We start from the raw sequence: 26781 nt of genomic DNA, 5'->3' as shown, positions 1-26781 counted from the left end.
ATGACCCCCTGCTGGCCTCCCAACACCAGTTGTAGCTGCTTGGATCATCTCATTTCATGCTCCAGTGCGTCAGCTGATCCTCACAGAGGCCGGGGAGGAAAAGGTTGCCGGGGGCACAGAACTCCCCAGCTGGCTCTTTGCGGGCGGCTCCCACCCTGCCATCCACAGAAGCTGCCCAGGGAGCGAAGGCCCCTCCTGCACTGCTCCGTCACAAAGCCAGCGGGAATACCTCCTCTCAACCCCGGCCCCACTTCCCCACCTGCAGATTTGATTCCCTGTCGATGTCAGATGCTTGGAACGAGCTTCCTCTGGCAGAGGAAGATGCTGACTAAGCCTCTGGCTCTAAAAGAGGATAACAGCCTACTACTGCTACTAGTGGGACAGCAGCATTGCCTAGTGGGTACAGCATGGGACTGGCCTTTTGGGCACCTGGGTTCTATTCCCAGCTCTGCCACTGACCTGCTGGGTTATCTTAGGCAAGTCACTGCCTCGCCCTGTGCCTGTTTCCCCATCTATAAAATGGGGTTCATACTGGCCTGCTTTCCAAAGCGCCCTGAGCTCTACTGCTAGAGCTAGTGATTTGTATCCCTACAGCTAACAGAGCTACTCCTTTGGCTCAAGAGGCAGAGTGGTCCGGGAGTGCTGAGGAACCCCCGGGGGGAACGTTACTGCGCAGCCAGAGTGCTTCCAGAGAGAAGAGACTTGGAGATGGAAGTCCCTGCCCTGGTCACGTCCTCTGCGAGGGTGAGTGGGGTGGATACAACCAGTCCAGTTAAACACCAAGCAAAGAGCAGCTTTGGGAGCCCCGGTGCCTCCGCAGCTTCCCCTTAAAGCTGCCTCGGTCCCTAGTCTAGAAAATCTGAGCACTGAAAGGACTTGCTGGTTGGAAGGCTGGGCACATGCACACTCCCCTCCCCAGGAATGGGGAGGAACCAACCCCTTTGGCTGCAGGTTAAGGGGGTCAGGCAGGCTGGTCACTCCTGGGCCTGATTCAGGAAGGGGGCAGGCGTTTGTTGTTGTTGTTATGAACAGTTTAGCAGCTCATTTAGCACAGAGACAAACAGGGCCCTTTCCCCTCTGCAAGCCAGCCCTGGGCGTCACCAACGGGCTCCCAGCTCTGGTCCTAGGATGACCAGTGTGCTTCCTGTGACAAACAGGGGCCTGCACTGGCCCCACTTGAGTATCTCCCATTTGCTTCTCATCCCCCCGTAGGCCGGGAGAATAAGGTCCCTGGAGTCCAGAGACCTCCCCACCGCTGCCAGTCAAGTCTCCAGGTCAGCTTAGAGGGCAGGTGAGTGGAATCCGCTTTTCAACCAGAAGCCCTAGCCCTTGCTTTTCCAGCCCGCACGGGGTTAAGAGCCTGATTTAATTTCACCCAGATGCAGTAATGTGGCAGGGCTGGGGACACGAAGGGCTCAAGGAACCAGGGGCATATAGGGGAACCCGGTATAAACAGCTGTTTGGGAGACTCCTGTAGCTGTACGGGGCTGGTTGTATTCAGACTGCCTAGTCTGGCTATCCCCCACGCTCATCTCTACCCTAACCCATTGCCTGATGCCTTTTGCCTTCAACTCCAGTCAGCCGGCCAGGGAGACTCGATTTCCCTCCCAGCCTCTCCTCTCCCTGATCCATCTTACTGTAGAGCAGGGTCTATGACGCAAAGCGCTGTGTGCATGCCGCTGCTGCTGCTAACCAAGGGGCAGCAGCAACCATGCACCTCCTCCTTAGTGAGCAGTGCTGAGTGGGAGGGCAGGTGGCAGAGAATTCAGAAAACTGAGGCAAGGTTCATGGACATACGAAAGAATAGGGAGGGAGGTCGCAGCAGGGCTGCTGAGCAGCAATCGCGGCTTCGCCTGGGCTGATGCACGACATCTGAGCAATCCTCCATTCGGTGCACAGATGGAACGAACATTCCACGGGTAGGGACGGAAATCAGCTCCCATAATTCCTCTCACTCAATGTCCATACCAGCGTCTCCTCCCCAGGACAGTTTAACCACATTATTGCACACCTAGCCTGCCTTGGGTTTGGGATGCGGTAGACACCAGGGCAGTTTATCAAGAGATTCTTTTCACATGGGCAAAAGAAAACGTTGCTTTCGGTGGGGTGGGAGGCAAAAGCTCGAACAGGTGCTTGTCAAGCCAGGAACCAACCGACCGACAGACCCTTGACGTATTTTTTTCCTTTCCTAAGATCACATGAGAGCAAATGGACCCAAAAGTCACCTGATCTCATCACTGTTACCCAGCTCTACTGTACCTGCATCTTCACAACTCTTGAAAGTTCCTCAAAGAGGCGTGGGAAGGGAAGGAAACTGACCAAGGTGCAAAACTCAGCTTTTATCATCCCATTAACAAACAAGTCTGACATTTTAAAAAGAGGGTTTTAATGGGGAATCCCAGCTTGAGAAGACAGCCGGCTGGGCTGTCTGGGCGGACGTCTACACTGCGATAAAAGGCCTGCGGCACTGTCACAGCTGGCCCAGGTGAGCTGACTCGGGCTCGTGGGGCTTTAGAAAATGACAGTGCAGATGTTCAAGGTCAGGCTGGAGCCCAGGCTCTGAGATCCTGGGGCTGAACATCTAGGCTGTTATTTTATAGCTCCGCAGCCCCAGCCCGAGGCATCTGCCCAGGGCGCTTTGAGTCAGTGCCACGTCCCCTGGAAGGTTCAGGCAGGACTGACAGCTGTCAGGTTGTGTCAGGAGCCCTAGAGGGGGATTAATATTTGGAGTGTCCTCGGCCCACCGTGCCCATCTAGCAGCATCCCCGCTGTCGATGGGATGAGCAGAGAGGCAATGGAAGAGCAGAGGGATAACACAGGGAACAGGCACAGGAGTCCCGCAGGCAGGTTGCTTTTGCTCTTCTCCCGGAGAAGCTCACTCTTTGGTTATAGCAGAACTGATGCAGCGTGGAGGCCGTGCCTCTTCCGTGGCAGCGTGGTTCTTTGGTTCAGCTCCTTAGCAAGTTGCTGCTCCTTCAGCTCCCCACTAGAAGACAGGCCCGTCCAACAATTCTGGCTTTTAGGTCCTTGTCACTTTCCAAAAGGCGGCAGTTTTCTGTCCCACGCCCTGAAGGATGCATGGCAGACAGAGGGGGATGAGAGAAAGGGGGGGTGCACAGCAGACTGGGAGTGAGGGGAGAAGAGGAGAGCATGGAATACTGGGGGTGGGGTGGGGGAAGAGGGGTGCACGGCAGATTGGGGCAAAGGGGGTGATGAAATATCGGGGGTACAGGGCAGACCGGGGGAGAATTGGGCGGGTACATGGAATACCAGGGTGGGGGAAGGGGGGTACACAGCAGACTGGGGGGAAATGGGGGGGGTAGATGGAATACCAGGGTCGGGGGGGGTACATGGCAGATGCGGGGGAGGAGGGGTGCACGGAATACCAGGGTGGGGGAATGGGGGGTAGATGGAATACCAGGGTGGGGGAAGGGGGGTACATGGCAGCCAGGGGGGAGGAGGGGTGCACGGAATAGCAGGGTGGGGGAAGGGAGGGTGCACGGAATAGCATGTTGCCGGCTCAAAGAGCCTGAGGCGGAGCAACAGCAGGGTTCGTTGCCCGGTGTGCATAGCACTAATTGACACACCAGGGTGGAGAAGCAAAACCAGGTTTATTTGAGCCCAAATAAGGTGCCAGGGAGAAAAGCATTCTCAAATCCTGCACACCCACGCGCAGGTGGGGTCCCAGCATTTATACCCCCCTTGTTTGTGTAAGCCTTTTGTTCGGTTTTCCCCCTCACCCCTCCCTTCCCAACAGCAGTTACTTTAAACATTACATTTCAGCGTGTTAGAAAAGTTCCCATTCGCAAGCTTATCTCTGGCCTTCACAACACAAACGCATACAGATTTTCCTCCCCCCCCCTCTCCCCCTCCTCCCCGCCACTTCTGCTGTTTCAAACTCCTGCATCTGCAAGCTGAGACAGCTGACAGTTACACATTTTGCTTGCTGTCTGTTAGCATCTTAGGCTGGTTAAAGTTCACAGCATGGAAGACCTCTGGTTCACTCAGGCCTGCAGTCACAACTTTGGTTTACTCAGGCCTAGTGACACCAACAGCAGGGTGGGGGAAGGGGGGTACACGGCAGACCAGGGGGGGAAGGGGCCCGTCTCTTGGTCCCAGCAATGGATGGGTTCAGTGGCTGTGAGGTCCAGGCGCAGCCGCCCGCAGCCGCCCTCCACTCCGCCTTCGCCCTGTTGTCCTCCTGCTCCGGGGCCGGGCTCCCACTCGGGCCGGCCAAGCTACTGTGGACGGAGCTGCATCTCCATGGCGACGGGGCGGGGCGGGACTCGCCCAGAGAGAACCGGGGAGAGCGCAGCCGCCATGCCAGTAAGGGGCAGCAGGCGGCGGCCATCTTGGTGCGGGGCAGCACAGTGATGACGTAAGGAAGACTCCACCATCTTTGTGCGTGGCAAAAGGGAGGTGGAGGGGAACGGAACGGGGTCTTTCCCCGTTAGCCGCCCCTCGGCAGCCGCCTACGATCGGGATGCTGGTGGCGTTCCCCGCACAACGCTTTCAAGGGGTGAGCGGGCGAGAGAAGGGGGGGGACGACAGAGTGCCCCGCACAAAGATGGCGCCCGCCCGGGAGCGCGTCGCGGGCGTGGAAGGACCCAAGGCGTGGAAGGACCCAACCGGGCCCCACCCACGGGCCTTCACCTCCCCCTCCCCAGGCGTCCGTGCTCCCTTCCCCCAACCCCACCCTTCACGGTGGCAGGGGCCCGGCCGCTGCCCCTCCCCTGCCTATCCTTTGCCGTCAGGGATAGGCGCCCCGTGACGGGCAAAGCGAGCGACAGCCGGAGCCGGCAGCAGGTCAGAGCCGGGAGGGGGGAGCCGCTGTCCCGGGCCCTGCTTCCCTGGCCACGGGGGGGTGTGGACCCGTGGGGGTCACCCGCCCTGGGCTTGCACCGGGGGGGGGCGCCGTTCTGTGGGGGGGAGGGAGCTGGGTGTCAGGATGTGGGGGGGCCGGAGGGCCCCCACTCCAGGGCGGGGGGGGCCCATCCTGCGGGTTGGAGGTGGGAGGGAGGTTTGAAGCGGGAGATGGGTGTCAGGATGTGGGGGGGGGTAGTTGGGGGGTGGGGAGGACAGTTGGCTGCCTGGGTTTGGGGGTTCAGCATATTGGAGCTGGGGGTATCTGGCGTGGGGTGGGGTGGGGGGCTAGGCCTACTCCGGCGTGGGCCAGGCCTGGGCTGGGTTCCTTGTAACCATTCTTTCAAAGCAGTCTGTGCTTTGAGAGGGGGGAGTGGGAGTTGACCCCCATCAAGAGCCATGTGACTCATTAGAGGTTCCCCCCCCCCCCAATGACTCTAGGGATGCTGTGCCCCCCAGGCCTGCCCTGGGGGTGGTGCACAGTCTCAGCTCCCCCTGTTCGGGAAGGACCAACGTGGGTTCATTAAATCTTTAGAGTGTCTTTGCTTCAGCTTTCCGAGAAGACTCAGATAATATCTCGGCAATCCCTGGGTTTATTTCCACTTCCCGCATGGGTTTACTTTATGCCAGTTAAATGTTTGCACAGTGCTTTGGCAAATGGGAAGTGCTTCATAAATGATGACCAAGTAACCGGCTTCACACCTCTCTGTATGCTCGTATCCTGTTTTTCTAAAGAACAGCTTACAGCACATAAGTCATTGTGTCTGCTGAATCTTTACCTAGCAAATGTATATAAATTCTGACAAGGCTTGTATCAACAGACCCTGTAACTGACACAATACCAGTGTCTTGCCTAGAGTGAGATTTAAGTTGTGATGTTAAATAAGTTGGGCAACATGCTTCTGACCCGGTGTAGTCATGGTAGTGTGCATTAACATGTGTTTAAACTTTGAGTTAAAGCGTTCCCCCTAGGGTTCACCCCCTACCAGCTAACACATGTTAAAATACAACTTGTCTTGAGTTTTAATGTGTTATCTAACATGACTTTAAAAACATCTCTTTTCTAGTGAAGATGAGGCCTGTGTGTGTGTGATGCTTGTTTTAGCATAAGCCAGGGTCCCTGACCTAAGAAGTTTCATCTTTAAATTAGATATGATAGTGACAAGAAGTTAAGTTGGGGTGCAGGTGGGAAGAAGAGGAAAACAGGGTTATACAGGAATGGTGGCTTTCTTGGGATTTTGTTTATATGCCTTGTATTCCTGTTTTAACTTGTGTACAAAGCTAGATGGTCTGTGATTTGTGAATGTGTTTGAGACGCACTGATAGAAGAACAGGGATCCAGGACTGCAAAGCTAACCTAGACACTTGTGGGCTTTTGTAACTTTCCTTTGCCCCATAATCTCATTTTTGTGGAATCCTGTTACAATCACTTGAGGCAATTTAATAAAAGCTTTGAGGTTAATTTTGACTTATGACGTGGAAGGCATGACGCTATAATGAACATTGCCAGTGGCAGACCTAAGTTCTTTAATAAGGCTATGAGAAAAACCACAATGCAGTGGGGTAGGAGAGAGAATGTGTAGGATGAGGCAGTTGCTCCTTCTGTCTGCTCTACATCCAAAATGGTAAAGAGACTTGTGTTAAAATGCAGACCATGTGCACTAGCTGTGCTATTATTGAATCAGAAGGTCTCTTGTTTTGCTTCCACTTATGAATTCTCGTAGAACAGGAAAGCTGTCGTGCCTTTTCCTCTGTGAGTGACTAATAGGGAGAATCCTCACCACAGATGCTTAATAGTCACCAGCGGGTATGTGCATATACGCAGGCGTGGATGCACTGTGTTTGTCAGTCGTATCTGAGTGAAGGGCTACACTCAATCCTTTTGTTGTATTTTGGAGGTTGTAGTTTGCTCTAAGGGAGGAAATACTGGTTTTCTTCAGAATGCACAAACAGGACCTCTAGTGGAGTAACAACAGCTTACATGAAGAAAAATCTTTCTTTTTCCAGACCTTTGGCTTTATTGGATAATTGAATTTTCTCTGTAAGGGTCAAAGTCTCTAAGGAAAGCTAGAATTTCATTCTGCAGTCATAGCAGACTTTTTTAATGTAAATTTGGTGGCTTAGTGGACAGGAATAAGGCCAGTCTGTGGGTCCTAAATCTAAATTGTGATGGAAACTAAATATTATATGCAGAGATTGCTCCACAGGTCAAGCCACACTAATGTTTGACATTCATCTTGCACTTTTCATTTTCTAAGCATTTTACAAATTTTAACTAATCCTCGCTGCATCCCTGTGAGCAAGTTAGTATGGGTGCTTGTGCCCACTTTACAGATGGTGGGGGGAGAACTGGGGTTAGAAGTTGAGTTCTTGGCGCTCAGTTCTGCTGTCAGCCACCAGTCTGCCCTCTCTGTGCTTTCAAAGCAGTTTGGCTTAGGCTCGGTCTACACTTAGAAGTTCTGTCAGTGTAGCTGGGGTGTGAAAAACCCCACCCCCGTGACCCACACAGCTATGCTGACAACCCCCCCCCCCCCAGTGTGGCTGCAGCTATGTCGATAGGCTGCTGCCGACGTAGCTAAGCTGGTGTTTCTATGCTAACAGAAAAACTCCACCAGTCAGTGCAGGCTGCATCTCTGCTAGGGAGCCCTACCAGCCTAGGCTCTGTAGCATAGACACAGCCACAGTTGGAAAAAGAAACTTCCTGGATGGGATTTGGGATCAGAGCTGGCGCTCTCTGTCAGGGGTTGTCACCTGAACCCATGGCCCAGGCAAGCACTTTGGCAATGCTTTTTTCCCCCTCCCCTCCGTAGAGCACCCTGAGGGATGCCCAAGAAGTTCCAGGGCGAGAACACCAAGTCGGCTGCTGCCCGCGCGAGGAAAGCCGAGGCGAAGGCAGCAGCCGATGCCAAGCGGCAGAAGGAGCTGGAAGATGCCTTCTGGAAGGATGAGGACAAACACGTCATGAGGAAGGAACAAAGGAAGGTAAATGGAGGGGTGGTGCGGTGCGAGGCGAATGTGTGTGTAAGGGAGCCTTGTGGCAAGTCCTTGCATTCACACCTGGGAACCCCAACTTACCTTGCAGGGGCTGCTCCTGTTCTTCTGTTCCAAGGCTACCACTGGTGCCAGAAGCACTGTCCTGGGCTTTTTCAGGAATGGTAGATCGAGCTCATTGCTACTCTAGGAATGAACAGAAGCAGAATGTACCGAAGAGCATGAATGTTAATGCGCAACTCAAAGCTGTGTTAGATTATAGAGCTGCTTCCTAAGGGAAATGGTGAGAGCCCCATTGGAATAATTTAAACTGATTTGGGTGAAGTGCCGAAGAACCTGTTATAGGGAACAATCCTGCCGGAGCCTGGACTACATGGACCCTAATCTGTTGTCCATCTCCTGCAAATGGAAGAAATATATAATCCACGGAGGATAGCATCTGTTTGCTAGAAGCTGGGAATGGGTGACGGGGGTGGATCACTCGATGATTCCATGTTCTGTTCGTTCCCTCTGGGGCACCTGGCATTGGCCACTGTCGGCAGACAGGATACTGGGCTAGATGGACCCTTGGTCTGACTCAGTCTGGCTGTTCATACGTTCTTATGATAACACATGACATTTTTTTTTCTTGCCTCTTTCACACCTTTGTAACATTGGTTTTCTGGGAAAGATGAAGTTTTCGCACTTAGATTCTAATCCACTTACTGTGCTCTGTGCGTAAATCAGTCACCTGTTCAATAGGTGGAACAGTTCAGTGTTAACTCCTGGCCCGTTCGGACTTGAAGGTTGTGTTGTATGTTGTAGGACAGGTAAGTTTCCCTCCCATTCCAGTAACATTTTTATTTGACCTAGTGCGTCAGTTTAAAGCTCTGAAGTTCTCACAATCCCCACGCGAGCAATACATGAGCAAGTGCACATCTTACTCCTTCCATGGGTTTCCTAGAAACTTAATTGTAACCATTAACTGCTAGTAGAACTTGCTTTTCAAAAACAGGATCTGTTTACCCTGCTGATACCCTTTCCTAGCCCAAGGAGTTCTGTTGGAGTCCTGGAAATTAAATGCCCGATGTGTGTGGGCTGTTCTCACTGTCCACAATGGAAGCTAAGTGGGTGTAGCTGAACATATGGGGCAGGTCTGACCTCTGCTCTAGTTTGCCCGTTCATTTACATAAACAAAAACATTAAAGGCCTTTATGCTCCTTTAGAATAATGTATTTTGGCCTCTCCATTGCGAAGTACATGTTACAGCTTCACCACTGTTGCAAAAAACCAGAGTGCTCTTGTTCATTTAGGAACCCTGGATAAACTTTTTCAAAAGCATCTGTCTTTTTAAAGGATTTGGGGGTTTGCTATTTTAATTTTGCTTTCTGCTGAAATGGCTGTTCAACAAGCCCCGTATGTCACGGAGTGTGGGGGGACACAAAGCCCTGCACCCCTGGCTTCCTGCGATTCACCGTGACTCTCAGCCAGCCAGTAAAGCAAAAGGTTTATTTAGACGACAGGAACACAGTCCCAGACAGGTCTTGCAGGCACAGACAACAGGATCCCCTGCAATTAGGTCCATCTTGGGGTCCCAGGGGCACCACAGCCCCATTGGGGGGTCAGAGCCCCGTCTGGGCTCCTCTCCATTACACCAGCCAGCTCCTGAAACTCTCACTCTCCCCAGCGTCTCTTCCCTCAGCCTTTGTTCAGTTTCCCGGGCAAAGGTGTCACCTGGCCTCTAACCCCTTCCTGGGTTCTCACCTTAGGTGCTCAGGTATCCTCCCTCAAGGCCAGTCTCCCATCTCCCAATGGGCGTTGGAATGAGAAATAAGCCCCACGTGTTTCATGGAGCAAGAGGCTTGAGGAGCCTGTCTATAAATACATTTTTTTTTTCTGTAAAGAAAACGTTAGCAAGGAATTGTTTGACCTTATCAAACTTGGGGGCGTTGGCTGCACTCGGCATGTGTAGTTTGCTTTTTCTTCCTCTGCAGACAGAAAATTGTTACTGAAATAATCATAGCTTAGCAAGCCGCTTGGTTCAGCTTCCCTCTGAAGTCTTAATGCTGCTAATGTACTTTGGCTGGGGACGTGGCCACGGGATGTGATCTTCCTCAGCCGAGCTGAGAGAGCGTTAGACAAAATGTAATATTGGAGTCTCTTGGCATCTTTCCCCCTCCTCCTTTTGTCTCCTTTCCTTCACCCTTCGAAACGGTCTCTTTGCTGAGCTTAATTTAATCTCGATCTGCGTCACATCTTAATATGTGCAAGGGTAGCCTGAAGATGCCGCCCAGGCCATGGTCTTAGGACGCCGCTAATCAGTTGTGAAAATCTAAACTAACGCTTGGCTCTATGAGTATCTGAAATTTGTGGAGGCATCGACCTTCTGTCTCTCCTTAGGGAGAGTAGACAGTGCACTTTCCACAACTGCAGCACTCTGCTGCAGCTTTAAGAATATGGGGTAGTAGTCTCTGTGCACCAGGGTTGTCGTTTGCAGTCGCTGCACATAAAACAGACCCCTCGATTTCAGGGCCTGGGCATGCTCCACTAAAATGCCATGTCTTTGCATTTTACTCGGATACTTTGCCCTCCTCTCATGAAATCTGTAGTGCAGCTGGAAACAGAACCTACGTTTCTGGAGTCCCTGTCCAGTGCCTTCATCACAAGGCCTCCTTCCTCTGTCTTATTGGGGCTGTGTGGAGATCTGTCCACTAGGAGCTGGACTGAGACCATTTCTCTCTTTGGCCTGGTGTGCTCCTGAAATGTTTCTCTGGTATAGATGTATTCCAGGGTTGGCCAAACAGCGGCTCTTGAGAAGGCCCCCACTTTTCCCCCTAATAGACTGATGGGGAGGGGAGCTCGGGGCTTCTGGCGGGGCTCAAACCCCACCACCCTGCTGCCAAGCCCCGGCAGGTGAGCCCCAGCCGGTGCGCCTGGCTCTCGAGGTGATGAAGATTATTGTATGTGGCTCAGAGGGTCAGTAAGTTTGGCCACCCGATATATTCATTGAGCTAAACCGTCACTCTCCCTTGTGGTGATGCAGCGTATAAAGGCAGGAGTTCCATTGCTGGTACAACTGATCCAGTTCCCCAAACAGGGTAAGCTAGCTGGGCAAAAAGCCTTTTTTGCCACTATGACTGTCTACACTGGGGCTTTTTCTGGCATGGCTTTATTGGTCGGGGGATGAGGAATCATGCCCCTCATGACACAGTTTTGCTGGCAAAACTTTTAAGACCTTTGTATGTGTCACAGAATAGCCATCAGCAGTTAATGACTGAATTGTCTGGGAAGGATTGGGGTAAAACGGAGGATTTATATAGACTGATTTTAGGAAGGCAGGCGCCCAAATATGCTCAAGAATCCATCAAACGTGTTTGGCCAGGATCTGCCGAAGGATGGGATCTAGCAGGGGACTAGCCTTACTCGGTGCAAGAGGGCCTTGTGCTGCTCTCAGGTACAGCGCGTCTAGGACCGTCTATAACGGTAAGTCTACATTGCAGTAAAACACCCCTGGCTGGCCTGGGGCAGCTCACTCAAGCTGTGGGGCTATAAAATTGCAGTGTAGACATTAGGGCTTGGGCTGGAGCCCGGGCCCTGGGCCCCTCCCCCATCCTGGGGTCTCAGGGCTCAGGCTCCGAATGTCCAGTGTTATAGCTCCAGTGTTATAGCTCCAGTCAGCTGACTCAGGCCAGCCGGGGGGAGTGTTGTTGCACTGTGGACGTGCCCTTAGCATCTGGTTCATTCAGGACCAAAACGACTCTCCCCGAATGTGTCCAGGTGGTGGCAGTAATGTATTACTGCATGGGGCTGACACAAAGACTCATTACCTCCTGATTTCCTGCACAATAACAAACTTCCTCAAATAGAAAGAATGAATGAAGCCGTGGGGATAGAACGCTGCAGGGTGTGTTGGGTTTGGTTTGGTTTTTAAAACGCCCCTTCTCCCTCCTGTCCCTGGCAGATGCTGATCACCAAAGCCCTTGTGTTGTGAATTAGGATGTGGCGTGCTGTTTTCCTCAAGCTGCTGCCTCTCTGAGTCATTTCAGGGTTCAGTGACTGTCTGCACAAAACAATTTGGTGGGCTCCTTTAAGCACTATAGACACAGCCCGTATGGTGGCACCTTAATATCTGGTCATTAGGAAGTTTAATGTCCAAAAGGCAACGTCAAGGCTTGTCTGGCCTGTCACTGGATGACTCACCTGTGGCATTTGCTCTTGCTGTGTCTTTAAACCTACAGCGTTTTGAGATGATCTCTCCTGATGGAGAACAGTGTGTGTGTATATATATATCCTGGCTTTGCTGCATAATGGAGTGTCTGAGCTAACATCAGGCATCGATTTCTAGTCTCCAGTATTTCTAGCAACAGGCGACTTCTTGTCACTCGCCATAGGGGACTCTGGGGTTTGTGCTCATGCATGAGGAGCAAATAGTCCAAACCAGACCCAGGCAGCAGGGCACTGAACTGGGACTTGCACCTGGTTTCTGTTGCACTCTGACGCTGCCCTGCCGTATGACCTTGGGCAAGTCCCGTCTCTGCATCCCTTCCTGTCTGTCTTGTCCATTTCAGATTGAAGCCCCTGGGGTGCCGTTTGTCTCACCGTGGCGAGAGCAAGGGAGCCTGTATGTGCAATTGTCCATAGTATAGATTGTGGTAGTGCCCTTACCCCTTAAACACCGCTCTGTCCGGTGCCTTTCAATCTTGACCTGGCTCCGTATCCTGCCATTCCCGATCAGAAGGCCAGAAATGGAAAGGCCCATTGTGCCAGGCTGGGGTGTAAATGTAGACAAGCCAGGTAAAACACGTCTGTTCTACACTTCTCTGTCGTCCCCCTCCTCACACTCCCCTGTGCCCAGCACATGCCTCCTCATCTAAAAGCCAGCCTGTTACCTTAGCCCCGCCCTGCTAAAGTTTCATGTGGTTGTTTTTCCTCTTGCAATTAACTAAAGTGCAGTCTGGCTGTGGAGTACCCTTGAATGCTGAAGCAAGGAGTGAGGTGAGTCTGCAGGGAGCTCTGAACAGATCTACCAAGTATTAGGGGAAGAGTCGGCAAATTGACTGACTGTCTAGTGCTCCTGTGACACACACAATGTTGCATTTGCTGAAAGCACAAAGCTAATATTCAAAATGCTGTCTGGATTCAGAGGTTTTTTTAAATGCACCTCTTGAGAGAAAACGTCCTTCAAATAAAATTCTGCTTGGGGGTGTGGAGACACGGCAAAAGGGAAAACGAGTGCCAAGTGGTGGTGTTGCATTAATCTCATTTACAACTTTGTACATCCAGCACTGCAAAGATGCAGCTGCTTCTGAGGTGGAGGATAACACGTGGCGATGCTGCACCACTGTTGAGAGTGGGGGTAGAAATGGTAGCAAGAAAGCTTCTCCTTCCCATGTTGGAGGAAGATGCTACTCTGACATCCAGGAGATCTTTTAAATCTCCTCTGTGCTCAGCCAAATGGTGGGCTGTCCTAGCCTCGGATTGCAAAGATTAAAGCTGACTGTGTGTAGGAAACTCAGCCGTGGTCCTGTGCCGTCTTGGGAGAACCATGCACTGTTCTAATTGGGGAAAAGATCTTGGCTGGTATCAGTCTGGTATCAGTACCCTCACGGGGGTGTCCTCTCTACTGGGTGGGAGTGCCCTTCGGAGACTGGCCAGGCTACCCCTACTCACTCCAGCATGGGTTAAAGCTAGGTGGAGTGGAGCCTGTAACTGCACTCTGGGGGAAGAGGGTGGTGGTGGGGCCTCCAGCACCCCCAAAATACTCCCTGCCAGTACATACACCCACACCTGTCTTCATGCCCCTGGCACTGTCCTCTGTTTGACATATGGTAACCCTACAGGGGCAGGGTGAAAAAACGAGTCTCGACTAGAAGACCAGAGGGGCAAAAGGGTTTCAAATAGTGTTTTGACTGGTCTTCCACTTACTGGCCGCTTCACGCTGCGCTTCAGCTAAAGGCAGCTTTGAAGTGCCAGAAAAGCCATTACCTGCCATGGGTGACCTCTGCAGCCAGCTGCCTGGAATCCCTTTTACGCTCTCCCTCCAGAGCGTGTCTGGAAGTGGAAGTGCCATGCTGTTTCCCTCCACTTCGCTCTTTGCTTCGCAGGCTTCTTCAAATGTCAGGCTTCAGGAGGTCTCTCCTGTTAGCTTCTGCACCCCAGTTGGAATGGAGGGAATCTGTGGCCACCTCCTTTCAAAGAGAGCAGGCTTATTGTGCTAGCCAGCAAATTAAAGGTCTGTGCATTTACTAGCCATCTTTCCAGTGATGGATACAGTCATGTTAGAAGGGTACAGATGTCTCCCAAAGCTCTGCTGGCATCTGACTCCTCTGACGCTCTTGGTCATATTAGTCTGTACCTTGGGGTACAGGTTGACCCCTCTGTACTCTAATATCCTCATACTGTAGTGTTATCGCAGGCAGGCAAGTCTTGGTTAAATGGACTGTTAAACAGATGGGGTAACTAGGCCGCACGTCCGGGTGCTGAGGCGGATGCTCGCTGCAGCTACAGAAGCGGCACCGAGCTTGGGGGTGAGTGAGAAATGAAAGGGGAGAGTGGAGTCTGGTGGCAAGAGCGCAAGAGTAGGAGATCTGGGCTCAGGCCTGAGTGCTAATTCCAGCTTTGCCACTGACTTGCAGTGATTTCAGTCAAGTCCTGTGACCTTTACCTCTGTTTCCCCCCCATCTGTAAAATGGATCTGTGTTGGGGGTTCTGAGGGCTGATCAATCTGACAGACGCGGAGAACCTCAACGGCCCATACGGACGCTCAGTATTCTTATTCCAGCTTGTTATATTCCCCTCTCCTGACCATATCTGACTTTGCGTTGCCGAATTCCTCTGCTCTGTGAGAAGTAACGACTCTTTGCCCTTCCAGCAGAGATCTCTGTGCTGTGCCTCTGAGTCTCCCGCAAAGAGGTTGATTGGGAGCACAGCCACTTCATTTGACCACTTGCTCAGAGCCACACGGCTGTGACCCTTCTCCCTCCATCTAGGAGGAGGGAATTCACTGTGAAAGTTAATGAGGCGGTTCTCGCTTGGCCAGTTCTTTGCAAGGCTGGACATTTTATTTTGAATTTCTAGAAAGGCGTGTGAGCAGAATGTCCAGCCAAGGAAATCTTCCTTTCCTGTGCCCTCTTGACTCCGATGTTGTTGGGAGTTTCTCTTCCAGCTGGCTGGTCCCTTTGCTTTTATGTTTCACTTATAAAAACTGAAATGTCCCTTTCATTAGAGCACTCGTGCTGGCTGATTGCAGTGTTACACACAACTAGGAGTTACTTCTGGCTCAACCTCTGCGCTGTCAGCCCGTTAAGGAAATTGACATTTGTACACTCGGGAATTTGCTGTGAATTTGTTTGTTAAACACTCAGCCGCCCGTGATTCAGTTCCTGATGTCACTGCTGTTGCTGCAGCCCTCCCGGTGTGGCGACAGGGTCTTCCAGCTTTGACCCCTACTAAAGACCCAGAGCAGGGTGGAAGCCAAGTGCTGATAGTGAAATCTGAGGGTGTATATTTTTGCATGCCTTGTGACAAATCAGTAATGATTTGGGCTTGATTACTTTCTGGAAGTGGAAGCCCCTCAGTTGTAAACATTAGAGAGCAGGGAGTAGTGTTGTCTAGTGGTCAGAGCAAGGAGCTAGGAATTGGGATTCCTGGGGTCTATCCACTTAGCTACTAACTTGCAGCAGGAGCTGGAGGGCGTCTCTTCTCTGCCTCAGTTTCCCCATCCTGTAAAAAGAAGCGAGCATCTTATTACTCAAGGGTACTATTTTGAAAAGGGATTTAGGAATGCAGAGTACCATTCCCTGGATTTCTTTACTGAGAGACAAGTGGAGTCGCAGTGTAGAAACACATGGTGGAGCTAGCCGTCTTGTAGAACAAGTAACCCTACTAGCAAAGGGAATAAAATATAAATTTTCTCTAGCTACAAATGTTTCTGCCCTGAAGTGTTGTGGTTCCCTCCCTCAGCTCATTAGCACTTGTATATCCGCTCCTTATCTGCCTCTTGAATTATTCAAAGCTACAGCCAGGCCTGTAGTATCGCAAAGGTGCTTACTGTGCCAGGGATTTCTTTTGGTTACCTTGTTCAGTCACACTTGTGCATCAGAGAGAGGACAAAGCGGTCTGAGAATAGTTTCACTTTACAGTAATCCATGTTCTAGACACACAACACCAGTATCATGAATACTCTGCTGGTTCTCCTGTGTTCACTATAGGTCGGTCTAATTCAATTACTTACGTGCTCTCTCAGGTAGCTGTTGTGTTCAGTGATTTCTTCTGCCTCTGGTGGAACTGTAACACGGTGGTTCCTAAGAGTGTGATATTGATGGGGAGCAGAGGGAACCCTTGAGTGGTCGTTTGGGCAGGCGGCAGAGAGAGCACAGGGCTAAGGCTGCCACTGACGACTGCTGTATATAACCTGCATTGTCCTGCCATGCACCTGCCGGTCCCTTCTTGGTACGTGAGGTAGTGTTCGAGGTGGTGGCCCCTGCAACGGTTTTGCCAACCCTAGTCCATGTTCCTGGGCCTTCCCCTAGATGAGGCATGCGTCTGACCAGGCTCTGCTCCCCGAGGCTCTGCTCCCCGAGGCTCTGCTCCCCGAGGCTCTGCTCGAAAATATTGTTGAGAGACCTTGGAGCTGGTGCATGTGGAATGAAGAGCTAGGAAAGAACAAACACAAGTTGCATCACCTCTTAAGCGGGAGTGTCACTGGAGTCTGCTGTCTCTGGTGATACCATTGCTGTATCTGCAGCTCTGCCTGATTAGCGTTAAGAGGAACAAATGTCTGTTGCTCTGCTTTTATGAGCAAGCGCATGAAATGGAATTGCAGCAGTGGCGGAGTCGGTCTATTTCGTACTCAGCAAATCTGTGTCAAAAGGGGAGTACGCGTGGTTCTTCAGAGCAAATACAGGGATGAATCTCTCAAGTTCGGGGTTTCTCCAGATACACTAACCTTTTTAAAGTGAACTGAAGGCTGTGAACAGGCTGCAAACAGATTCTAGCAGGCTAGTCAGGAATCCCAGAGTGAGTCAGCTGTCTGACAGAGCGGCCTCACCCCAGAGAAGTGGCAAGATGCAACGGGAGACTTCGGTCTGTGGTTACTTGCTCAGCTAGGCTTAGGAAGTGCTGTGGGGGGCACTTCAGTGCGTGGCATTGCAATCCAGCACGTGGGGAGCAGTACCACTCGGGTTTGGCCCCACAGCCCCTGTGTCATGGTGGAGAGGCCACGGGGCCAAATTTCAGTGAGTGGTGCTGTGACCCCCGTCTGCCAGATCACAATGCCACGGGGTTTGAGGGCCTGGGGTAAACCATCCCTTCTTGTCCCCTACTTGCCTCCAGGCTGCCTTGTTGAGAGAGACGCAAGCACCAGGACAGGGGGGTTGAGAGATTTCATTTCATATGGGACCTGCTCATCAGAACTGTTCCCTGCAATTAGGAAAAGTGCCAGATTGCTGGTGGATTTTACAAAGAAACGGCAGCTGTAGCTCATCAGGATGAGGGCTGCTGGATGCAGACCAACGCTGTCGGTTCTCACAGCTGTGGCCTGGAAGCCTGGCTTTAGATGCGCAGTGCTTCACCACCAAACTGCTGTGTCAGGATGGAGAGCTCCACTTGTGCTTAACGGTGACCATATGTGGGGGCTTTTAAATCCAACTGCAAGTAATATCTCCTACAGCGGAGAACATCAGTGTGTAATAGACTCTTCATAGCTTAATCTGAATTTGTAATGAGGGCTTTAAAATCCTCCGTTGTGGCAGGGCCAGGCTTCAGCTTCGTAGTAAGCAGTTGGTACTTGTAGGAAAACCTTCTGCTATTAAAGTCACTTACTTAAAAATCTTGTTAAAGCTTTTAAAAAAAAAACACCCATAAAGCAGCCCTGCAGTGAATTCTTCCAGGGGTTTGGGCAGTGGACGCTCAGGGAAAATCCCCTACTGGAGGGCGTGTTGACTTCTGGCTGGTGAATGGGACTTGCCTGCTCTCGCGCAAGATTGGAAGAAATTTGGGTTTACAGAGGACAGGGCAGTATCAGGGCCAGAGAGAACAAAGTGTAGTGACAGCAGAAATTGTACATTTGTGACACACCTGCTGGCTACTGCCACAGCCCTTCTTAGCCGTGTCCACTCTGCGGTGATGTGGTGCCGGGAGAGCTGGATTTCATTCTGCCATCTGTTAATGGGTTAAATGCTGATGGGTGAATCTGTTCTTGCATCAGAGCCAGTGGAAGATGATGAATGGCTTTTGGTTTTAATTGTTCACCCTGAACTTAAAGCATTAATGCAAATGACCTGGAAAGACCCTTCTGTCTGTGACACTCCACCCTCTTTAATGGAGTCTGATGAACCAGCTCATCTAAGGCAGTTGATCAAATAAGATCAAGAAACTGAATGGAGAGAGGTAACGTAAAGCAAGTGGGCTCATCCAGTTCTTGTGGGAGCCAGGGAGCCTACTTAATGTGTTTATGAGGTGACTCATGCTGGGACAGGCCAGGACTGTCTGAGCCAAATGCTAGAACAATGTAATGTCATCTCCAAAAGGCATCGGAACAGAGCACTTAGTGAGCAAGAATTTGCAGCCTGCCAATTGTAATAAACTTCATCCCCATAGTGGCTTTTTTCCATCCTGGATCGTAGCTGCTCTAAATCTGAGGTATGCCACTATCCTACTTCCCAGCCTGGATTGAAAGGTTTATCTGTATTGCATCAGACTGATACGGTGGCTCCTGGGGCACATTTTATATTTCTGTCTGATCTGAAGCTCCTTAAGTTCCCAAGCTGAGGAATGGCTTAATGAAAATTGTTTTTCCAAAGTAGCTCTAAAACCCAGCCTCTTTTATAGTCTCTAAAGTGGGCATACATAATACCATACTCCTTAAACACAGGGAACAAGGCAGGGTGCATTACTGCTTCAGTTGTTGTGCTCCGCAGCTGCCTTTCAGAGCAAAACCCATAATAACGCCTGATTAGTTAGCTGTACCATCCCTGTGAATAATGGATGAGACCCATAATTAAGAGTGGCCACGTAACTAACCTAAGTACTGGGTGACCCTGGCAGACAAAATCAAGCTGGACAGAATGACGTTGCTGTTTGCTGTCTGGGGCTTTGACTCCAATATGAAGATAAAACTCAAAAGCTGCCAAAATCCTAGTGTATAATTGCACTATTGTCTCCTAGCAGCGCCTTCGCCAGCAAAACAGAGGTTCAGTGGCTTGAGTTAAATTGGCAATGTTTCTTGCTTAAGGACTACAATGATTGCTTCGGTTTGGAGATTCAGATTAGCCTTTTTATTCTCTCTTAAAAAAGGAGAAAGCTGAGAAACTGTTCAGCCTTTTGCTCTGAATGTCATGACTTCTGAACTTTCAAACTTTGACCCTTTCACTCCTATTAAAATTAACAGTGGAAAACTTATCCTGGTTGTTAACAGTCTTGGTCGGCATCTCTCTCCTCCACTGACGGGTTATATTTCACCATGCTGACATCACAATGAACCAGTACATGATTACAGATGAAGGTTGAGGGGTGTGTGTGGAGCGGGGGGGGGATTGGCAACAGCACGGGGAGTGTGAAATTACCTCATCATCTAATTACTATTTTGAGATGGGCCTTGAAATCCCAGGATGATGGGCAAAATTCCTGGCCCACTTCTTGTGAGGTAGCCTGGGGAAGAGGCCTAGAATGTAAGTCTAGCAGGGCTTCAATGAACTCTGCGGCAAAGACTGGTGGGAACCCCATGTGCCGGCCCATGTTGCATGTCCCCTTATTCTCATGACCGGGTGGGCTGAATGAACTCGGTGCCTTTCAGAACTGTTCCTCCTGGGCAGCCAGCGGGGGTCGTTGCTGAGTGACGCACCGCTCACAATGGTGATTCCGCAGAAGTTGGTGGGAAACTAGAGTTTGAAACTAAAGCATTACTGAGCAAACATAAAAGCAGCAGTGTGATAAAGAGATGCCTTAACCCCCTCCCTCCCCTGCACCGGGGGGTGGTGCACTATTGTAATGATCTCTCTAGTGGAAAGGCTGGGGACCTTTGTGTTCCCATGTTTTATTACTGTCCTAAGTGCAGACCGGCACCAGTTTCCTTCAGCCTGGTGTTTCCTCATCCAAATGCAGCGTGTGCTTGGTGGTATGCTGAGCTAGCAGCTAGGGGGTCTCTGGATATAAACAAGGGATCTCTCATGTTCCTGCATGTAGTAGCAGAGCTACCAAGTCTCACTCATGTTCTGGCTTCGCTCTAAAGCCGTTCTTCAGCATCTTGCTCTGAGTGGAAGAGGTTCTGGGAAGATGACACAATTGTCCATGCTTGGTGGCTCTGGTGTATGATATTGGAGGTGAGGGGCAGGGAGAGCAGGTGGGCTGAGATTATGAAGAAGCTAGATGTCCATCTCCATACAAGTCATTTTCTCTCCGGTCCTAGCAGGAGGGTGGACTTGATTGAATCAAAATGAGTCTCTTCCGTCTGTCTCCTGTGATCCTAAGTTGCTATAGAGTGGCTGATTTGATGGTGGAAGTGGGCATTGTGGGACAAGAGGCCTGGGGCAGGAAGTGACCTCACATTGTCTCTCCCTTCCAGGAGGAGAGGGAGAAGCGCCGGATGGAGCAGCTGGAGCGCAAGAAGGAGATGCAGCGCCTGCTGGAAGAGGAAGACGCGAAGCTGAAAGGGAAGTTACCGAAACCACTCACCCCAGGCAAGATCACCAGGGCTCAGATTGAAGAGACCATCCGGAAAGACCAGCAACAGAAGGAGAACGGAGATGAAGGTTTGCTGCTTCCCCATCATTATACCACTGAATGTCCCCTACTAGCACGAGGGTTTGGTATGCCTCGCAGGGGCTGCTCAGGCCCCGTGAGCACCCCAGAGAGCAAGCCATGTCTGTCTGTCTTTGGCAAAGTGCAAGATGTTGTGGGGGCCAGAGAACCCCTACTTACCATGTCCCAATGATGCACCCTTGTTGCATCCCTGCCAGGGACTCCTAGCTGCTGTCTGTGTAACTAGTCCCAGTATCTCCAAGCCCTAGAGAGAGAGAGAGGAGGGGTTCCGATCCTAGGAGGCTGAACTAGCATTTCACTCTCCAGGATCCTGGGTATAGTTGCTGTTGTGTCACTCTGGACACCAGACTTGTTTAAACCTGGAGGTATTGGCCTTCTTCAGCGTGCCAGCCAAACGAATACTCCTGCCCTGGCGTGTCTGTACCTCTCAAAAGCTTCAGCTAGCTGCGAGCTGAATTTTTTTTCCCCTTCCTATTCCAGTGGAGAAGCAGAAGAGCCACCTGGATGTTCCCTTGGAGGAAAACATCAACAGAAGAGTGTTGGAGGAAGGCACCGTGGAAGCCAGAACTATTGAAGATGCCATTGCAGTCCTCAGGTATTTGGCCATAGCTTCATGGTGCTTCCCTTGGAAGGGGCTGGTTTCCTTAGAGATTCCCCAGAAGCAACCCTGCCCCGGAGGTGGCAGCCCAGGCACCTTTGGGTGTTTTACCACTTAAAAAATGTAGCTATCCACCTCCTGATGCAGCAAGAACAAGGCAAGTCCATCAGCCTCCTGCTGCACACCCTCTAATCCCTGCCCAAAAAGCGAAACTTCCTAAAAGCACGTAGTGGGTCATAACTGTGGATGCCAAATTCAGGACGAACTGCTGAAAAATGGGGTAAACACAACCCCAAACTGGTGGTTATTCTTTTATAAGATGCACCAAACCAGCCACAAAATAAACTCCTGTTTCACCACACCGGCTAACAAGAAAACAGAAAGGCAGTTTCCTCAGGCATTCCAGTTCTTGTATCACCACCAATAGCACTGGGTTCAGAGATGAATGGCTCTTATCAAATAATAGGTTCCTCTGATCCCAAAGGACCAACCACATACCCAAGTCAATATATAACGTAGATCTTATCCAAAAATCACGCCGATGCCAATCCTTAGTATCTAAAGGTTTATTTATAAAAAGAGTGAGAGGAAAAAGGTGAGAGTTAAAATTGGTTAAAGGAATCGGTTACATACAGTAATGGGAAAGTTCTTGGTTCAGGCTTGTAGCAGTGATGGAATAAACTGCTGACTTAAGTCAAGTCTCTGGAGTACATCCCCCCGCTGGGATGGGTCCTCAGTCCTTTGTTCAGAGCCGCAGTTTGTAGCCAAGTTCCTCCAGAGGTAAGAAGCAGGATTGAAGACAGTGGAGATGTTTCCAGGGCCTTTTATAGCTTTATGCCATGTGGAGGGCATCCCGTTCTAACTGTGGAAAATTACAGCAGCAAGATGGAGTTTGGAGTCCCATGTCCATGCATTTTGCCTAGTCACAGCAAGAAATTCCATTAAGTGTAGATGGACGTCTCCCATGGTCCATTGTCTGTTAAATGTTCTTTCGATGGGCCACTCAATTTGAATAGTCCCTCCAAGATGTGTTGGGCGCTACCTTCTGGGCGGTACCCCAGAAGCCAACATTTGAAATCCAGGTACAGAGCCAATACTTATAATGTCACAAACAAAAATGATACATGCAGACAGACAGCATAATCGTAACCAGCCAATCATAACCTTTTCATAGACACCTCACTCGACAAGATTTGCTGCAAATATATAACAGTGGTTGCAACAATGATCTATATAGTCATACTTTAATCAGATAATGTCTCACACGGTCAGTCAGAATAATGAAGGGGGAGCATCATTGCTTTTTCTGTTTGTCCTTGGAGGTATTCAGTTGGCTGCGTTTACAAATGGGGCTACGGCCTCCTTTTGAAACTCCCCTGGGATCAGAAAAGCCAGCTGTCCTCTTTCTGCTTCCAGTGTCCTCCTGAACTCTGCCAACCATCCTGCACAAAAGACTCCTGGTTGCTTTCTTGGCGCTCTATCTACTGTTCTGCACGGGGGTTCGAGCTGGTGTGTCTGAGTGGGCAGACTGGAGATGCCTGGGGAGCAGAGCTGGCATGTCAGAGGTGCCTTTCCAGCACCACTCTTCTCACTGAAGTATCCTCCAGACATTGTCACTGCTAAGGACACTCAGCCATAGATGACGTGGTTAGAACTGGAACAGGCCAATGATCTAGCCCAGCCTCTGACCAGGATGGGATTATTCCCAAGGGCCTGGGCTGAGCTGGTGCCAGCTAGAAGCGACTGAGGTTCTTATTTCCAGTATTATTCTCCCAACAGTGTTGCTGACGACCTGGACCGTCACCCAGAGCGCCGGATGAAAGCTGCCTTTGCCACGTTTGAAGAGATCAACCTGCCACGCCTGAAGCAGGAGAACCCCAACATGCGCCTCTCCCAGCTCAAGCAGCTCCTCAAGAAGGAGTGGATGAGGTCCCCAGACAACCCAATGAACCAGAGGCACATGACCTACAATAGCCAAAAATAGAACTGGAAAGAAGTCAGCCCATCCCCCCCGAGGACGGGGCTGAGCCCTAGGGCTTCCTTCAAACACGTAAGAAAACAAAGCCACCCACGGAACCTCGCTCCATTTATTCCCCCACCCCCGCTCCATCTCTTTTGTGCCCTGTTGTTGGACTCCTAATTAAACATGAGGCTTCCTGATCCAAACAGATGTGTGCAGCTCTTCTCGGGGTGCCCAGGGAGCCTGGCTCCCTGATCTTGGCTGGAGCCTTGCCCACTGCAGATGTTCTGAAACTGTCCGTTGCATACAGACCTCTCCGGAGCAGCCCCGTTTTTATATCCTTAGACGGCTGGGCCAAAGCAACCCGGATGGATTAACTCAACCTTTAACTTTTACAATCCTGGTGGTCATTTTAGAAAGGTCACTCCTGCCCACCCTGCAGAGCTGAGAGTATTGTACCAAATCGGGCACTCCCAGCGCCATCCGTGACTGTCTAGACACCTGAGCTGCCTCGCACCACGTTTAACCCCCTCTCCCCTCTTTTTATCCGGTCTCTGCTGTAGCTGCCCTAAGACCTTTGCAAGAATCCTCTTGCAGTGCTGAGCTGGTGACAGGTGGCACGAGAACAGTGCGAAGAAGGCAGGTCAGGCAGCGCTAGGTGGTTCTGGGAGGAGGTGATGGGCCAGGAGCGGGTTTAACCCTAATGGCTAGGCCACCATCCTGCCTGCTGCTGCCCACTGCTGTTCCCTCGGTGCCAGCCAGTGACCCCAGCGGGGGGAAGTGGAACCGGAGGCCGTGGACAGGATTAGCGGAAACTCTTCCAGCGCAGCCACTTGTCGCTCTCTGCCCTCCCTCCCATCTCCAAGGGCAAAGCAAAGGGCCCTGCTGGCCTAGCCCAGTGCAGTTGCCTCCCTAACGCTGCAGAATGTCCGGTGCTATCGCGTCTCTGTGCAGCCCACGTGCGGGAATCCTAGCGCTTCGCCGCAGGACGGGGACTTCAGAGAACACCCCTGAAGAGCAATCTCCAGCAGGGCAGGCTGGGGCCTCTTGTCGCCCGGGGTGCGTTTCCCCCCCGCACGGGGAATGTGGATCTTGCACCCTGGCAACTCATGCAAGGGGTCAAAATGACTTTCTCCCCCCTTCTGCGTGAAGGCACCAGTTTGCCACCCTGCTCTGTGCTGCCCCAGACCCAGCCCTTTAAACTCTGTTCGCTGGCCCAGTCAGCAGTGGCGTTGTGTTTTGTTAAGTCCTAACCTTCTCCCTTCTGCAGTATTGGAGCTAGGTGGTAAAATATCCACCGTGAAACCCAAGGCTGAGAATTCCCCTGCGAGCCGTGCAGTGCTCCTGGGAACAGCAGCCGTGCCGCTAAAAGGGCTTAGCACCAGGGGCCTAACATGGAATTCTAGTCCTCACATCAAACATACAACGCTGACCTCCCCCCAGTCCCGCCACACTGTGTTCTACCACCTCCTTCTGAAATGAAAACCGAACAAGGCTGAGCCAGGCCCATCACCCTGACTTCGTGCTTACGCTTTGATTGCAATCAGCTCTAGCCCCTCACCTGTGCAACGTCTCTGGCATGTCAGGCCTAGGCTGCTGTAATCTGGCATTTAATCCTGACCCGCTAGCTGGGTGAACCAGGAGCCTGTGCTCCCCCGGTGATGACATTCTTTGAGAGCCAGCTGATAACCCCGACTTCCACCGCCCCCTACCACAAAGCACCAGCCTGTAGGCAGCCTCCCCTAACTTCTTTGGGTAAATCTGTGCCTGCCGTGGATGGAAATCTGACTACACAGGTCAGGGTTAGGGCTGGCCTCCATTGCAGTAGGAAGAGGTAGGGAGGTTTTTTGTGGAGTCCTTTGTTGCCAGACTGCAGGGGTGGGGATTTCCTTTAATGGCAGTAAACACAGAGGGGAAGCTCCCCACCCGCTGCACTGATTGGGGTGGCCTAAGCCGTGCCCGCTTGCTGTTGCGTTTGAAGTGGCTGCTCATGCCCTGTGGTGGCTCTGGTCGGAGCTCGGCGAGACAGGCAGGTTTGCATCGAAAACCCTTTTCGCTGCCGCTCACCTACTGCTTTGGCTTCATATCCGGCCAAGTATTCTTCACATTAACCTTTGCTCTCTTCACACCCTACTCAGACTTGCTTCAGAAACAGAGGATGCCCCAAACCCTCCTGCCCCTTCCACTGTCCCCAGGAGTTCAGAGAAATCTTTCCCTCCTTTTAGTGTGAAAAGCTCCTATTTTTGTTTTAATCTAATATTAAAAGTGGAAATCCCAACCTGTAAACTATTGAAGAAATAAAGCCTGTGAATCATGCTGGCATATTTCCCCCCTTCCCTTCCTTCGTATGTATCTGTTCAAGGAAGCAGAAAAACTGTTTCAACTCAAAGATCACCAGAGTCAACCCTGACAGCTTCCTGCCTGGATTCGTTTTGAGCCAAGCACAATTGAAATTCTCTTGTCCTATTCCTCTGTCTTCCAAGTGGGATCCAGGCCTTCACCACTGCATTCCATCAGCTGAGATGGGTCCTTGGGGAGAAAAATGGGGGGCAGCTGAAGTGGTTTGAAATCTCTCCTACAGGCGCCTAAAGAAGTTTCTCTGTTTAATGACCCTTCTCTTAGGGCTACATTCAGGGGGAAGTTTAGAGCCTTCCCCCCAGCAGTGCCCTTGAGCTGGGCTGGGAAGAGGAATTATAATTCCCCTCCAGCACTTGCATGGCACAGATCAAATATGAAGCTATTGGTTCCTATTTCAGCAGCTGTTCACGGGCTACTGCTGGGAGCTTTACCAGCAACGCATGAGTTGCTTTCTGAGGGCCAGAGAGAAATGGCCCTGTTTGACCGTCCTACCCTGGAGGGGCTGCCCAGGGTGGAGAAAGAGGAGAGAGGCTCATGCATCTACACCCTTCGCTTGAGGTTTAGCTTCCAGTGGTTACAAATGAAAATGAGTTCTTGTTTCCAAGTCGGGCCCTGGGAACCTTTGTCCTGGGTCAAAAAAACAGAAGGGGGGAGTGTGTTTGGGTAAACTAAGAACTGCCAGAGCGGATCTGTCCCGTGTCAAGGTCTGGGGAACGCTCCCACACCCCTCTGCCTGCTAGGGCCCCTTGCTTGTAGCAGAAGTGCTAACCTGTGTTCCTGGCTTGGCCAGACAGTTCCAGGCCAGTTCTGCAGCACTGAGGGGTGCGGAGAAAGGACTGAACTGGCTGAGGCCTGGCCCTGGCCAGTGCTAAAACTCACTGGAGTGGGCGTGGTGGTCTCCGCCACAGCTCGCCCTGCCGCAGACCCTCGGGCTTGAGCGGAGTCACGGGGGCAACCCTGGCCTGGGCCAGTCGCACGGCGTAGCATTACAGTGCGTTGGAAGAGGTGGGAGGGTAGCAGAGAGGACTGCAGCTCACACACTAGTCCCAGAGCTGCCCTGGGGCTCCTGTCCACCTTCTGCAGAAACCAGGAAGTGAACAAAGGTGAGCGTTGGTCCCTTCCCTACCATGAGGGACTATCAGTGAGGTAGGGAAGGGACGGCGGTGCCTGGGCGGGGAGAGAGCTGAGGCCAGAGGTGGTGATACTGCCCCTGGGCTGCAGTGTAAGAGGAGTGGGATTCCCCCCTCGGCTGGCCCATTAGAGATGACTGACC

The 26781-nt window shown here is 51.4% G+C and overlaps 1 protein-coding gene across 2 annotated transcripts; it reads left to right on the top strand.

Annotated features, from left to right (window-relative positions):
• The first annotated feature begins 4384 nt into the window (after positions 1-4384).
• Positions 4385-25466, top strand: CCDC124 (coiled-coil domain containing 124). Of its 2 annotated transcripts, none has more exons than XM_044998410.1 (5): positions 4385-4519; positions 7674-7845; positions 20396-20582; positions 21073-21187; positions 22970-25466. In XM_044998410.1, exons 2-5 carry the CDS (start codon positions 7687-7689, stop codon positions 23172-23174), a joined length of 666 nt encoding a protein of 221 aa, XP_044854345.1. In that variant the 5' UTR covers positions 4385-4519; positions 7674-7686; the 3' UTR covers positions 23175-25466. The 2 variants fall into 2 exon arrangements, with proteins under 2 accessions (XP_044854345.1, XP_044854346.1); XM_044998411.1 differs by lacking the exon at positions 4385-4519 and adding an exon at positions 4748-4806.
• The last annotated feature ends 1315 nt before the right edge of the window (positions 25467-26781 follow it).

The sequence above is a fragment of the Mauremys mutica genome, chromosome 24 (assembly GCF_020497125.1).
Source record: "Mauremys mutica isolate MM-2020 ecotype Southern chromosome 24, ASM2049712v1, whole genome shotgun sequence".
NCBI classification, from domain to species: domain Eukaryota; kingdom Metazoa; phylum Chordata; order Testudines; family Geoemydidae; genus Mauremys; species Mauremys mutica.
The sequence above is the reverse complement of the archived record's forward strand: the minus strand, read 5'-3'. Positions and strand labels throughout refer to the sequence as shown.